The sequence below is a fragment of the Polypterus senegalus genome, chromosome 2 (genome assembly GCF_016835505.1).
Source record: "Polypterus senegalus isolate Bchr_013 chromosome 2, ASM1683550v1, whole genome shotgun sequence".
In the NCBI taxonomy this organism is placed as follows: domain Eukaryota; kingdom Metazoa; phylum Chordata; class Cladistia; order Polypteriformes; family Polypteridae; genus Polypterus; species Polypterus senegalus.
Genome location: NC_053155.1, coordinates 66226699 through 66243336, shown reverse-complemented (window position 1 = coordinate 66243336; position 16638 = coordinate 66226699). Strand labels below are relative to the sequence as shown.

Below are 16638 nucleotides of genomic sequence, written 5' to 3'. Positions count from 1 at the left end.
TCTAGTAAAATTATATTGGTGATCAGTATTGCGCTACGCTTAGAGGTGGCATTATGCAAATTAAGGATGCAGAAGAAATGATTGACAGCTGCACTAACCAATAGGTAGATAACCAAATAGGTTAGTGTCCTGGACAGGAAAAAAATGAATCACATTTGCTGTGTATACTGTAAGTGTAAAGGTGAAAAATAAAGTTTGGCAAAGCTCAAGGAAGATGCCTAAACTCAGTGGTTAGCAAGTGCTATAAACCTCCAGTGCAAAACACTGTTGCATTAGAATTGGTATTAATTCTCCAGATGCAAAAGTTTAAACCTAATAGGTCCCCCATGAGCTACTCCATTGTAATATACATTTGTGTCTTTAGAATTTGTAGGGGGACCCCCTCCCCACCCAGAATCATTTACTTTTACATGTGTATCTGCTTACTTTGAACAGGGATGCTAAAACCCACATCCATTCCATAACCCCTGCCCCCCAATGCACCAGAATTTTTTACATATATAGTTGCATTTAAGAATTTAAAGGTTCCGGTGTCCCCTTTAAAGACGCCTCCACAACATAGTACCAGCAGTGTTAGCACTTTGTCTGCCTATGGCTAAAGCAAAAAAAAAAAAAAATTACGAGCTTGAACGTACAACTGATAAAAAAAACACTAAAAGAAGTAGTTGAATAAACAATTTAAACAAGTGAAAATCACATCTATTGATAGTAATAATATATACTCAAATTTCACATTATTCCTATTGAATTACCTGTTTCAACTCAAAAGAATACACTTTCTTGTAAAATTTTGTTTTGCAGTGCCCATCAACAAAAGCCAAGTTAGAACATTTTACTCCTGTGCGAATTGTATATACAGTAGCATAATTAAGGGTAAGTCCAAGGTGACTTACAATATTTGAGATACAGGTGGTTACATTTCGTTTGTTTTTCCAGTTGGAGCATAGGCTGATTAAGTGACCTACTCATAGTTGTACGTGTGAATAGCAGGATTTGAACCCACAACCTCAGGATTTGAAGTTCTAGGTCAAATGCCTTAACCACTTCGCCAAACTGCCTGCCAATAATATTTGTCCCGTTGAAGCCCTCTTGTATTTAGAAAAAATAGCATTGCAACTTTATTCATAATGCTTATAAACAGAAATCAGTGTGCATTTCATATTAAGAGCAGTTTTTAACAATACGTATAGTGAATTTGAGCACATACATTTTTATGTGTTAAGATGTTTAAATTGATTGTGTTCATGCTAAGAAAGAATATACCTGAGTCTTGGTATAAAATTCTAAATATGCCTTATATATACTCACATGTATCTCTCCTTTGTTCAATTAAAAAAAGCTGTTTTGATGACTTCATGTCTTTTGCTTTCAAGTTCCATATATACTGGAAAATTGTTCAATAAAAAGTTAAATATAGTAAACATTCATAAGCATATTAGTTGTTGAATTAATCAATAGTCAACAAATCAATGAATTCCAAAATAATCATTAATTGCAGTCCTACTGTAAAGCTTCCTGCATACTTTGAAAGTGCAATGAACTGATCAGTAAATTACAGTAGTTAAGAGTGTTAATCTTTCTTTAACAGTGTAGACACACTGTCTTGTTAGGTTTAGTTAGAGGAAGGGGGAAAAACATATATATAATCCTAATAATCAAGAAAACCGCCTTTGCAGTCATTCTGTGAATGTAATGGACCTGTAGGTCTGGCAAGCAAAAATCAAGACAAAGATAGAAACTAAGTAGTTATCACTACTTGAAGCTAGTCTATAAAGGTGAAGGCAGGTACTCTCCAATATGCCATATTAATTCCATATTATAAGTTAATGTTTTAGAGTCTACTGTAGTGGTACTATACACTGTATAATGCATTATTAGCACAGAGGCTTGTACTTTGTAGGATTCCTAGAATTAGGGGTGAGTGTTTATCATTGAAATAAGTAAAATTTTATTAAAACAGGAACACACATATTTAAACAACATGAGAATGACTAAAAGGAAGTCTTAGATTTCAAGTACAATGATGGCATAATAGGAAGTAAAAAAATAGGTATATTTGGCAAAATACAGAAAATTTTAACTGATCAGAGCAGTGAATAGTATCTTATGTAGTCTTTTTTCAATTTCTAATAAAATTGTCAAACACAATCAAAAGAAAACATGTTTTATATACTTTTGGATAAAATAATAAGTGCACATTCCAATATGGTAGGTTTGGTGTAATTCTGTATAAGAAGAATAAAAATATTACATAGGTAAAACATTAGTCAGCCTGTTATTTAGCTAAATTAGCTCATTCATTAATCATCACTCACCATAATGTGATACTTTTTGTATGCTTCCTGATTGTACAAATGCAAACATAAATCACAAAACATAAAATATCACATACCTGACAAAGTGCCTTGTGGACAGACTTAATCTGAAGATTTTTCTTACAAGTTCATCTAATGTATAAAGAGTGGTTGAAAATAATTCTAAATAATCTCTTTGTTTATTAGCTCATGTGGCACTAATATTGTGACTTTTGGATTTCATTTTAATATTGATTTAGCATATTTATTTTGCAATTACTGAAACACAATGTCAATACATTTACTATATACACAGTAAAATAAATTATATACTCTGTGATGATCATATCACTTTGTAAAGCCTTACTTAATTTCATACAGGATGGGGTCTACTCATGCAAGGGTTTACTTATTTTTTATTCATTTTTTTTTACTATGCAGTATACAACTAATAATGAAATGCATTTCTTCACTATTACATTATTGACAATATTGCTGTCTCCTATCTATCAAGGTGTTGCATTCAAATGATGTTACACAAAAGCATTGTAGACGCAAGCTTCTAGTTGTTATTGGCATACATAACATATAATTGTTAATAAAGAGGTTTTGAGCTGGCTATCCATCTAAATATCAGTTGGCACAGCACACTCCTACTTATTTTCGGACATTGCAATGCTTTAATTCTGCATAGTGTTGCTCACGTTATGATATTTTTGAGGAATGTGGGAGTATTTATTTTACTGACATAAAATATGTCTGTTCTAGTGGTCTTGTCAACCAAGTGTTGTGCAAATTCCAAAAAAAACTTTTGCTTGACCCTGGGTTATGTGCCTGAATGTCCTGATTCACTTATCACTTCTCTGTTTGTGTTAGCTTAGTTGTCCATTTGTTCATGTGTGATCAACATTTCTTGAGCACAGCTTTCAGCTTAAGAGGAGAGTTAACTACAATCTGTTTTTTAATATGGTGCTCAGTTTTAGACCCAGTACACCTAAAAGAGTAATGAGTAACGAGTAACTAAAATGATTTAGGCAATATCAATGACGTGTATATATAACATCAAAAAATAAAAATACAGTAATCCCTCCTCGATCGCTGGGGTTGCGTTCCAGAACCCCCCGCGATAGATGAAAATCCGCGAAGTAGAAACCATATGTTTGTGTAGTTATTTTTTATATATTTCAAGCCCTTATAAACTCTCCCACACTGTTAACATTATTAGAGCCCTCTAGACATGAAATAACACTCTTTAGTCAAAAGTTTAAACTGTGCTCCATGACAAGACAGAGATGACAGTTCTTTCTCACAATTAAAAGAATGCAAATAGATCTTCTTCTCTTCAGGAGCAGAGAATTTCAGAGGGAGAGAGAGAGAGAGCGCTCGCAAAGAAAAGCAAACAATCAAAAAATCAATACGTGGGCTTTTAAGTTTGCCGCGGCGTCAGTATCTTCTAAGTAAACAGGCTCTGTGCAAACAGCCCCTCTGCTCACATCTCCTCCGCCAGGCGCAGAGAATGTCAGAGAGAGAGAGAGAGAGAGCGAGATTAAAACAAACCATCAAAATATCAATGTGTGCTTTTGGAAGCACTGCGATAAAGCGGCATTTCTTAGAGGTGCGTCCGTATCCACTAGGCAAACAGCTTCTGTGCAAACAGCACCTCTGCTCACAGCCCCTCCGTCGGGCGCAGAGAGTGTCAGAGAGGGTGAGATAGAGGCAGAGACAAGAAAACAATCAAGCCTCGCGCGGGATGCATATCTTATAGCATTGAGGAGTTTTAGTTAATATGTAATGCATGCTCTAATTGGATAGCTTCTAAGCCATCCGCCAATAGCGTCCCTTGTATGAAATCAACAGGGCAAACAAACTGAGGAAGCGTGTAGCATAAATTAAAAGACCCATTGTCTGCAGAAATCCGCGAACCAGCGAAAAATCTGTGATATATATTTAGATGTGCTTACATTTAAAATCCGCGATAGAGTGAAGCCATGAAAGTCGAAGCGCGATATAGCGAGGGATTACTGTAAACAAAAAAATAATAAAAAAGTCAAATTATTGTAGTTGACATTTTTATGTCTTCACCAACTTCTTCCACTCACAGTATTAAAGTTGCATTCAGTACCTTAAGGAATTATATCGAGACCTATGGAATTAATTAGTAGCCTTGAATAACCGGTCCAAAAGAAATCGTGAGATAATTCCGTCAGTAATTGACAATTATAATGACCCATAACACCTATATCTGTATCAACTCCTGGAGGGAAGAGGGAGTAGATTGTTATGTGTTTGCAATAAAGTGCTTGGTGGCCACATGACCTGAGAAGCCACTTGGTTACTTCTCATGAGAGAAGGCATCATATTAAAGAAGGATGCCTTCTGTGTAAGTTTAACAGGAGATGTTAACTGAGATGTATTGGAATGCCATGAAGATGCCAGCAGCCTAAGTTAATGGAAGGAGTGATTCCATGGGAATTTTCTTTAGTGTTACCTCAGTCAGTTTAGGAAAAATTATCCTTGGAAAGTTAAAATTAACACTGACATAAGCAAGATTTTTTTTTTTTAGGAAACTCTGGAATACTGGAAAAGAAGGCTTATTTTTCTTTCAACAGTATCCATCCCTCCATTTTCCAAACATAATTATTTTATTACAGGGTCTTTGGGTGGTAGAGTCTGTGGTGGCATCATGGGCAATCTGACATCTGTAAAAAGTCTTCAGAGACACATGAAGCTTTAGGTCTGACAATCATGTAATCAATTTTTGCTGGCCTATTTTAGTACCAGTTCAATATTATGAATTATTTTAAAAGCTCATACTAAAAGTAATCATTTAAATAATTTAAGTGTATTTCATTAAATTAAACTTTGGTAGATTATAAAGATTAACTTAAATGCCCTTAACTGTGAATATTATAGAAATAATTTAAATTCTGGCATATCTTTGAATCTTTTTTTTCTAATAATCGATACAAAGACTGTATTTAAGAAAATAATTCAAAGATCTTACACTTTTCCATTTTGTTTGGCTTCAATTTTTGAGGAGTTTTATATTAAATTGTTTACTTGTAAGTATCCATCCATCCATCCATCCACTTCCGCTTATCCGAGGTCGGGTCGCGGGGGTAGCAGCTTAAGCTGCCCATGCCACACGCACTCATGCAACCCCATACCATCAGAGATGCAGGCTTCTGAACTGAGCGTTGATAACAACTTGGGTTGTCCTTGTCCTCTTTGGTCCGGATGACATGGCGTCCCAGATTTCCAAAAAGAACTTTGAATCGTGACTCGTCTGACCACAGAACAGTCTTCCATTTTCCCACACTCCATTTTAAATGATCCCTGGCCCAGTGACAACGCCTGAGCTTGTGAATCTTGCTTAGAAATGGCTTCTTCTTTGCACTGTAGAGTTTCAGCTGGCAACGGCGGATGGCACGGTGGATTGTGTTCACTGACAATGGTTTCTGGAAGTATTCCTGAGCCCATTCTGTGATTTCCTTTACAGTAGCATTCCTGTTTGTGGTGCAGTGTCGTTTAAGGGCCCGGAGAAATTTTGAATCAACATATTTTTCCTTTGAAATGAGACATTTACTGGGATTAAGCGTTTGATCTGTCATCTACGTTCTATTACAAATATAATATTGACATTTGCCATCTCCACATCATTGCATTCAGTTTTTATTCACAATTTGTTTAGTGTCCCAACTTTTTTGGAATCCGGTTTGTATATTATATATATATATATATATATATATATACAGTGTGTGTATATATATATATATATATATATATATATATATATATATATATATATATACACATATACAGTGTGTGTATATATATATATATATATATATATATATATATATACAGTGGTGTGAAAAGTATTTGCCCCTTCCTGATTTCTTATTCTTTTGCATGTTTGTCACACAAAATGTTTCTGATCATCAAACACATTTAACCATTAGTCAAATATAACACAAGTAAACACAAAATGCAGTTTTTAAATGATGGTTTTATTATTTAGGGAAAAAAATCCAAACCTACATGGCTCTGTGTGAAAAGTAATTGCCCCCTTGTTAAAAATAACCTAACTGTGGTGTATCACACCTGAGTTTAATTTCCGTAGCCACCCCCAGGTCTGATTACTGCCACACCTGTTTCAATCAAGAAATCACTTAAATAGGAGCTGCCTGACACAGAGAAATAGACCAAAAGCACCTCAAAAGCTAGACATCATGCCAAGATCCAAAGAAATTCAGGAACAAATGAGAACAGGAGTAATTGAGATCTATCAGTCTGGTAAAGGTTATAAAGCCATTTCTAAAGCTTTGGGACTCCAGCGAACCACAGTGAGAGTCATTATCCACAAATGGCAAAAACATGGAACAGTGGTGAACCTTCCCAGGAGTGGCTGGCTGACCGAAATTACCCCAAGAGCGCAGAGACGACTCATCCGAGAGGTCACAAAAGACCCCAGGACAACGTCTAAAGAACTGCAGGCCTCACTTGCCTCAATTAAGGTCAGTGTTCACGACTCCACCATAAGAAAGAGACTTGGCAAAAACGGCCTGCATGGCAGATTTCCAAGACGCAAACCACTGTTAAGCAAAAAGAACATTAGGGCTCTTCTCAATTTTGCTAAGAAACATCTCAATGATTGCCAAGACCTTTGGGAAAATACCTTGTGGACTGATGAGACAAAAGTTGAACTTTTTGGAAGGCAAATGTCCCGTTACATCTGGCGTAAAAGGAACACAGCATTTCAGAAAAAGAACATTACACCAACAGTAAAATATGGTGGTGGTAGTGTGATGGTCTGGGGTTGTTTTGCTGCTTCAGGACCTGGAAGGCTTGCTTTGATAGATGGAACCATGAATTCTACTGTCTACCAAAAAATCCTGAAGGAGAATGTCCGGCCATCTGTTCGTCAACTCAAGCTGAAGCGAGCTTGGATGCTGCAACAGGACATTGACCCAAAACACACCAGCAAATCCACCTCTGAATGGCCGAAGAAACACAAAATGAAGACTTTGGAGTGGCCTAGTCAAAGTCCTGAATCCAAATGAGATGCTATAGCATGACCTTAAAAAGGCGGTTCATGCTAGAAAACCCTCAAATAAAGCTGAATTACAACAATTCTGCAAAGATGAGTGGGCCAAAATTCCTCCAGAGCGCTGTAAAAGACTCATTGCAAGTTATCGCAAATGCTTGACTGCAGTTATTGCTGCTAAGGGTGGCCCAACCAGTTATTAGGTTCAGGGGGCAATTACTTTTTCACACAGGGCCTTGTAGGTTTAGATTTTTTTTCTCCCTAAATAATAATAACCATCATTTTAAAGCTGCATTTTGTGTTTTCTTGTGTTATATTTGACTAATGGTTAAATGTGTTTGATGATCAGAAACATTTTGTGTGACAAACATGCAAAAGAATAAGAAATCAGGAAGGGGGCAAATAGTTTTTCACACCACTGTATTATATTTATATAATATATATTATATATGTTATATATATATATATACTGTGAGTGGAAAAAACACACCAAAATGTTTTTCATCACATCTTCAACAATAGTCGGCTGATTTACTTAATGTTTGATACAAAGTGTATGTAATATGTTTTCCAACAACAGTTGTATTAATTACTCACAAGTTTATACAATGTTCCAAATTTTATCAAAATCGGCCGACTATTGTTGAAGATGTGATGAAAAACAGTTTGGTGTGTTTTTTTTCCCACTCACCGTGTATATTATACATAATATAAATATATATATATATATATATATATATATATATATATATATATATATATAATGAGAATCTTAAAACACTGAAGTAATTACGAACAGTGACAGCATTGCACATTTGGAGGAATTTTGAGTAAAAGTTGTTATTTTGCTTAAAACTTAAATCATACTACAGTAATCCCTCGCTATATCAAGCGCTTCGACTTTCGCGGTTTCACTGTATCGCGGATTTTAAATGTAAGCACATCTAAATGTATATCACAGATTTTTCGCTGGTTCGTGGATTTCTGCAGACAGTGGGTCTTTTAATGTATGCTACATGCTTTCTCAGTTTGTTTGCCCTGTTGATTTCATACAAGGGACGCTATTGGCTTAGAAGCTACCCAATCAGAGCATGTATTACATATTAACTAAAACTCCTCAATGCTATAAGATATGCATCCCGCCCGGAGCTTGATTGTTTGCTTGTCTCTGCCTCTCTCTCACCCTCTCTGACATTCTCTGCGCCTGACGGAGGGGCTGTTTGCACAGAGTCTGTTTGCTTAAAAGATACTGACGCTCCTCTAACAAAAATGCCGCTTTATTGCGGTGCTCGGCATATTTAAAAGCACACGTATTGATTTTTTGATTGCTGCTTTAATCTTGCTCTCTCTCTCTCTGACGTTCTCTGCACCTGACGGAGGAGATATGAGCAGAGGGGCAGTTTGCACAGAGGCTGTTTGCTTAGAAGATACTGACGCTCCTCTAAAAAATGCCGCGGCAAACTTAAAAGCACAAGTATTGATTTTTTGATTGTTTGCTTTTCTTTGCTTTTTCTTCTCTCTCTCCCTCTGAAATTCTCTGCTCCTGAAGAGAAGATCTATTTGCATTCTTTTAATTGTGAGAAAGAACTGTCATCTCTGTCTTGTCATGGAGGACAGTTTAAACTTTTGACTAAAGGGTGTTATTTCATGTCTAGAGGGCTCTAATAATGTTAACAGTGTGGGAGAGTTTATAAGGGCTTAAATATATAAAAAATAACTACACAAACATATGGTTTCTGCTTCGCGGATTTTCGTCTATCGCGGGGGGTTCTGGAACGCAACCCCCGCGATCGAGGAGGGATTACTGTATATGAATTACTTTACACTTTCTTTTCTTTCAAAACCCATCCTTTCAAGTTCATGTTTTCTGTTGAGAAATGCTCATCTCATTTTTAATTCAAGGTACATGCACATGTGTGCTAGCAATAAATAACATCAATAATGGTGACCGAGCAATAAAATATTTTATTTCAAATTACAGTCAATATTACATAATAGAAAATGAAACAGGTATAGTAAACATGTAATTAAATATGATTATTTTTTTGTCCACTACTAGAAAACACGAGCCTCTCTAGTATTCCTGTAATATTATGTTTTATAAAATAGTGTTGTAACAAAAAAAAAAATATGATAATTTAAAATAAATACATGTTGGGTCCTTTACTGTTTTCCTATTGTGTAGCTTTGCTCTGATTCAGAATTCCATTAGGGAACAGAAATGAGCAGAACGAGTTTGGTACCATTGTCATTTTTACTGCAGCCTATAGCTATTCAATAGCAAACACAGAAACCTGGGAACAGGTATTGAAATCACCAGTGTTTTTCTTATTGGACACCGTGAAATGTATTATTTCTGCATGGTAGTTTCTGCATTAACTGTTGTGTCCATCAAAGCAGAATATATGTGAGTTTTTTTCAGATTGTGTTTTCACTGCTCAATAAACTTCTACAAACTGGGAAATTAAGACTCAAATATTGTATGATTCTATTTATCCAGAAAAATATTGTTTTTTTAAGGCAGAATCTTAGCTTTCTTCTTTGTGTTTGCTATTTCCTAAATGAGACTGACATGCGCACCAGGATAATTAAATATTTTGGTATATTTTATACAAAGAAAGTTATATAATAGATGTGCAGACTGCAGGTGAGGATGCAAATGTAGTTTTCCTTAAACAGTCTATAAAAAAACAAAAAGTAAATTCAGGTCAAATGGCAGAATACTGTATTCTAACCCTGGTCTATGTGTGTGTATTTATCCTTAGTTACTGAATCACATTCTGTTTGAACAGTATATGAGTAGATTGTTTTATTGTTTCAATCTTATTTGCCTTAAAGTAGTATTTTTCTACATCTGCCATGTTTGCCCATATTGTTTCAAAATAAGATTGCAATTCAGAAGTGTTTTTCTTTATTTTACTATTAAAAATATTTTTCGTTAGACAAATTTACATCAACAGAATTCAGAAGCAGTTTTAAGAAAATATAAATTATGTAATAAAAGTAAATCCTCGCTCTCCACTGATTCTGCTCCTGCTGATTTGCTTATCAGCTGTAATAAAAGTGAAACCTATTTTGTGACAGTCATGGACTAATTGCACCTGTTCGCGGATAAGGTCCTCTCTAAGGGGATGGACATTGGGGGAGTTGTTCGTGGGGGGTCTGTGTTTACTGCCATGCGTAGAAGAAAAAAACATCTTGGAGAAACCTATCACACATGAGTGACACATGAGAATGAGCAATAACATGTCAGTGATGCCCTTAGATATCCAGGGCTACACACGTGCTAAAGTGAATAGATCAATATGTGCCTCCTTGGCAACAAGAGGCATGGTTGAGGCATCAAGCACATTGGCGATGGGGACAAAGGCTTGCAATTGTTCAACACAAACGAGGACTTTTTAGTAAGCGTGGGTCATATGCTTCACTGATTTAGTCCCTGCCCTTTGTATATACCATCTATCATTATTACTGACTGGGTGATTTATTGAGGTCCTTGGATCTTCCTCACTGTGGTCACTTGCTGCCTCTGGTGTGCCTAGAAGATGTTAGAACTTGACTATAATGGAAGCTAAATCCTGACGGGGCGACAGTGAAGGACTTTTACATTCACCTGACCCCATCACCCCTCACCAAAGGCTCTTTAACTACCAGCCCTTTCCCAGAGCCAGTGTCCCACTGGAACCTAAGCCCATTTTCTCCCTAGGATTAATTCTTCACTATCTACTGAGGTTGTCAGGAATGTAACCCCTGCAGAAAACAAGAATTTAATGAAATTGAAAATTCACATTAACATTATGGTAGGTAAAGTGACAGGGGTTTGTTCTTGTAATAAAAATAAATCCACAACTTTTTTAACATGTTTTTTATTTTACTATATATATATATATATATATATTATCGTTGTAGGATGCATCTAGACCTGTCCCTATGGTACGGTGCTACTTAGTAATGCAAAGCTGGTTAAGGTTAACTGTGAAGTGATATAAGTTGCAAAGATGCAAAGAGTTCTGATACTGATCTCTGAGTGATTTGAAGAAACTGTAACATTATCATTATCTAATGCTTCTTTAATTAATTTTTATTCATATTTATGTAACTTGTGCATAAAATTGTGAAACATAGTATTTTACATAAAAATATAACATTAATTGAGAAAGACTTAATTAATGGCTGATTACATTTTTAGTGTTTTATTTTATTTTTTATAAAAAGATTATCATCTTGCAGGTAGTTTTCCTTTAATTATTGTATAGTAAATCTTGTTACTCTGTTTGCAGCTGTACAGTGTGGAGAAGATGGACGTCCTTTTCATTTTCTATTCTATACGGGCAAACAGTCATACTATTCATTAATGCATGTAAGTACAATGTTGGGTAGCTGTGAAATTTTCATATGAATATAACAACAATAACAAGATTATTATAGCTATCACTAATTTGTTGAAACTTTCTTTAATATTTTCTGCTTCCTCTCATAATCTCTGCACAAAGAACAATTCTAACATCTGAGAAGTACTGTCATTATAGGGATTTGTTTATTAGTTATATTCCATGTGGGTTTGTTATAAATGACAAGTTTGTTTACATTATAAATTACATGTTGTGTTAACTATACGACAACATTGTAATTGTATGAATATTATTAATTTTTATACTAATTGCATTATAGTATACCCTTGTTTTGCTCATTGGTTTTAAACTAATTATGATTTTCCCTTATGTATATCTTTATACAAGCACTGTAACGTTTATCTAGAGCATTTATTTTGCAAAAATAAATAATAAAATCTTGTGCTTTCTTTTGACCTTGGACAAAATAGCTTTTTGCCATGGTAGAATTGAAGAGGGAGATAAATGCAGAGTTGAGCTGATCTTAGTAATGGAGTTTGTGGCTCTGACTTTCCACTGAGCTGTTGTTTTAAATATTGCTTCCCATCACCACCACCCCCCACCTTTGCTCAGCCTCCGGCAGCCCAAGGACCCCTACCGTTCATTTAAATAGGTATGTCAAATCTGACTTGAAATGCTGCCTGTTTGATCTGTGGTAATATTTGTGAAAGTTCCACATGGACTTAACCCCCCTACAGTGTTGAGCAATAATGCACAATACCTCATGGTGCAGCTTTAAATTTTCTGTAGAAGAAGGGGCTGGAGAAACGTATGCAACGTCACATTTCACCTGTCAGTATGTAAAGACTGCCAGCTGAGCATCCTGGAAAATGGTGTACTCCTGTGCTTTATCATTTAATCACTGTGTTTTTTGACTTTAATAAATATTTTACATACAGACTATCACTGCTTTATTTCTGTCTTGGATGCATTCTTTGATTTGGAACAGAAATATGAAATATTAGTATTCTCTGTATCCAATATTTCCATCAGGTGGTTTTTAAACATTTAATTAATAAAATATGTAATATGTAAACTGTAATGAAATATTCTTTTAGGAAATGTTTTGGCTGTATCTTATACATGCTTTGGTCCTAGGAAATTCTTCCCTGAAAATTAGTCCTATTGATCAGGTCTTAGAAAATACATATACTGTAAGTGACAATGTATTGTATATTTTTCAAAAATAAAATTTAAGTAAATAGCTATTCATGCTATTTATCGTAGTTTCTCATTGTAAAACATAACGTAAATCCATGTAATATTGAGACTTATGCTGTTCTCCAAATTTTTAGATACACCTACCCTGTAGTTTCATGTTCCCCCTTTGCTCTTACAGAGAATTCATAGGAGTCATATGGTCAGTATTATCACATGTACAAAATAACATGAAATTGTTACTTGCATGTGCTTAACAACATACAACACATTACCACAGTGGGCACTGAAAACATGAATATGATTGACAAACAAATAATCATTAGAAGACAAGCAAGTGTAAGAATTCCAGAGGAGACACACATAAAACAAGTAAACAGTGTTCAAAGGGCAAGACAAAATTGAAAGTCAGATTCTGAAAAGGGTTTGTGGCCAGAACACTAAATCCTACCACTAGGACCTATTGGAAGTAAAGTTAATTATCACTAAGGTGCTCATTTGGTGTTATAACCAACACAACAGATATAGTTATGTTACAATATGCAAAGCATTGCATAAACACAGCAAAATATGGCAATTAACTTTTAAGGCAAAACTTGAAAATAATGTTAGAAATGGATTCCTCATGTGTAAAGACACCTGAATAAACCAAAAATCAATGTAGAAACCAACATTAAGACAGCAATTTTTACTTTAATGTGGAACTTCCATTTTCCTTACCTCGAAATTTCTGTCTTCCTTATCCGAAAAACCTCAGAGTAGTCCACATCGGCTCCAGTGTACTATATAGTGTTGCATATTACCTGGTGGATCAGTACTCCAAAAATAACTAATTCTGACTTATACAGATGCTTGCATGGATGGATGGATGACCAAGGAGACTATAGTGACAATGATTTAATGTAGTAAACTTTACAGACTTGTGAAATTAAGTATTAATAAAGGCTTATTCATAAATGAGTTTTCTGCATTCATTGATAGTGATGGTTAAATAATGTGTTTTATTCAACTGTGAATTCAGTGGACACAGTGTCATACACAATTAAACCACTACCACCAGCCATTTTTCAACACCTGATTAAGTGGAACCATGTGTTCTTGGGTTTTAAGTTTTTTTTTTTTGGTCCATCATCAAAGTCAATTTTCAGGAGCTAAAATTTATTAAACACATTGCATAGTATCTGTTTGATTGGACAAGTTCTTCTACTGTTTTGTTTTTCACTGGCGGCTGTGGTATTTGTTTAGGCCTGTTCTACCTTATCTGTGACCTGGTAGACAAGTTGTACATTCCAGAATGCTTCTTTTTGTCACCAATTTTTCTCTGTGGTAATTGTTTGTCTAAAGCACTGCCATTAGCAGGATAATTTTTTGGGTGTTTTTTTCTTTTTTATTAAACAGTGATATTATAGGATTAATGTTTTTTCTCTTTTTATGTCATCACCTTTGACCCCTTCTCCCAAGCCATGTTTGGAGCCATTTCGTTCTTTTTCATTCTCCATCTGAATTCCCATACCATAAACAAGAAGTCCTGTCATCCCTCTATAAGTATTATAGTATTATTGTCTTACTGAACAGTCAGTTACAGGAGTAGTACAGGAGTAACTAATAAAATGTCCAATCAGTTTACAGTTACTGCTTTTCACTTGAAGGTGGTGTTGATATTGCCACAGTTCATGGAACTGGTTATTTTACTAAATTCATTTACAGTGTGAAATATTGCCTTGACATTTATGTTCATACTTTATTTAAATGGTACAACAAACAAAATGATTTGGATATATCTATGTACTATACAAGTACTCTGAATATTGTATTTTAGTTTTCTAATGAAAGAGGTAGCTACAGGTACTGTATATTCACCAAATGGTTGAGGCAAACTGATTCATTGTTGCATACTAAGCTCTGGTGCATTGTGTGTCTCCTTAGTTTTCACAATAATATGTCAATATTAATTTGAATTTATGCACTTCCCATCAATATGCTGACTAGTTACTAAAAGGATGTTTGACGTTCTTCTCAATATTTATACTTTTTGGTGATAACAGACAATGGAAGTACTATTAAGATGTGGGGGGCAGTTTAATTTCTCAAGCATGAGTACTTGTTCGTATCCATATAATATGTAAACATTTCTTAGATATGCTTATAATCAGAGAAGAGTTGTAAAAGATTGGTTTGGCAGGTCAAATACATTCCAATAGCTTATGTTTTTTTTTTGTTTGGTGTGTGTCTCTTACTGTTTAATATTCTTTTCATTCAACTGTAATTCACAAAACCAAATACATTTTTCCTTTTTTAGATAATAATATTGATGTTGACCAAAAGTTAAAAACTGAAATGTAGGAAGTAGCAAAATATCAGTCCATGACTGTTGAAAGGGATGGGTGATAGATCTGGAAACAGCTAACCTTTGGAGTTGCACTTTAGCAATCCTGTTCTGATTTCTTTCTTGAAGACCAGTAGTGAAAGTCAACAGCTACAACTACAACAAATAACTGTTCTTCTCTGTCACAGCTTCTTGCAGTGTGGGCCTCTGTTTTATTGGAGGTTTTCTGTATGACTTTCCAATATCCTTTACACCTCAATGTGTCTGGCAGTCCCTTTTAACTTCCAAAATTATAACTTCAAATATTTTTATTTAATCTGGAATTCTTCTTTTATCTCTAAGCTAATAGGAGATTTCGCTCATGCGCACAAGGAAATTTTCAGCTTTTTTGCAGTAGTAAGTTTATACTGTTTTCTTTGTACCAAGTTATAGTGTTAAGAGCACCAAATGTGAGTGATTTCCATTTTTCCATTGGGTAGCAGCTTAACAGCGCAGTAGGCTTCAGGTACCTGCTTTGGTAAGTGACACAGGTATTGAAAGATGCTCAGATATCAAGACATTTACACTATGTAGCATAGTTGAACGAAAATGACGAATAGGTGAACTTTGATGGTAAGTCCATAAATCACTAGATATATTGGGGTGTCTAACGGGGGTAAAGGGGTAAACTTTTGCATTTTTAGTAAATCCAGACTACAAGAAGACTTCACTGAAGTAGTTACAACTAGGAAAGGAATAAGTAACATTGGTGCCTGCTGTGAAATTTAAAATACTCATACAATACTCTATGTCCTTTGCTAAGAATTTTGCTGGCTCTGAGGTATAAGATTATCCAATTGGTTTATGATTATTTGCAAATTAACTAATGCTTTTATCCAAATCGTTTGTATAAGAGAAAAATTGTAGCGGCGCTTGTACCATAGTTTAGTTACTGTACGTAGGATAATTATACAGACATCTACATGTTATTCTTTGTTATTCATGTTATTGTCGTACAGTTTGATGATTAGAACCTTAAATGGGTGCTTTATTAGAAACCTTTTGTATGCTAAGGCAAATAATACAAGAATCTCCATAATAATTACATTTTCTTTCATCCTTAGGATAGTCTAGTTTAGCAGTGGTAAAACACAACTTCCTCACCTAAACACATTAATTGTTCTATAACAAATGATATTAGACAGTTGCTTCTCTGAACTACCAAATAGGTGCTTTTCTCTTGTGTTTTATAATTGTTTTCATATATTTTGTGATGATGGCTTAAGTATGCAGAGGATTTGTAGTTCAGTCCTGTTGTGTCCTTTAACTGTTACTTTTATGTATTTTAAAGTCTTACCATTACTCATTCACAAAAGACTTCTTTTGGGTTTCAGTTCTTATAATTTCTAACCCATCCACTCTTCTGTGTCAATTGACTGTTAC

At 34.9% G+C, this 16638-nt stretch overlaps 1 protein-coding gene across 1 annotated transcript in view; it reads left to right on the top strand.

Moving 5' to 3' along the window:
* Window positions 1–16638, top strand: part of mrps9 (mitochondrial ribosomal protein S9) — a 107540-nt gene that overhangs the window by 52139 nt on the left and 38763 nt on the right. Inside the window, exon 5 of the mRNA XM_039743882.1 lies at window positions 11622–11701. Coding sequence (XP_039599816.1) covers window positions 11622–11701 — 80 coding nt within the window. The remainder of the gene's footprint in view (window positions 1–11621; window positions 11702–16638) is intronic.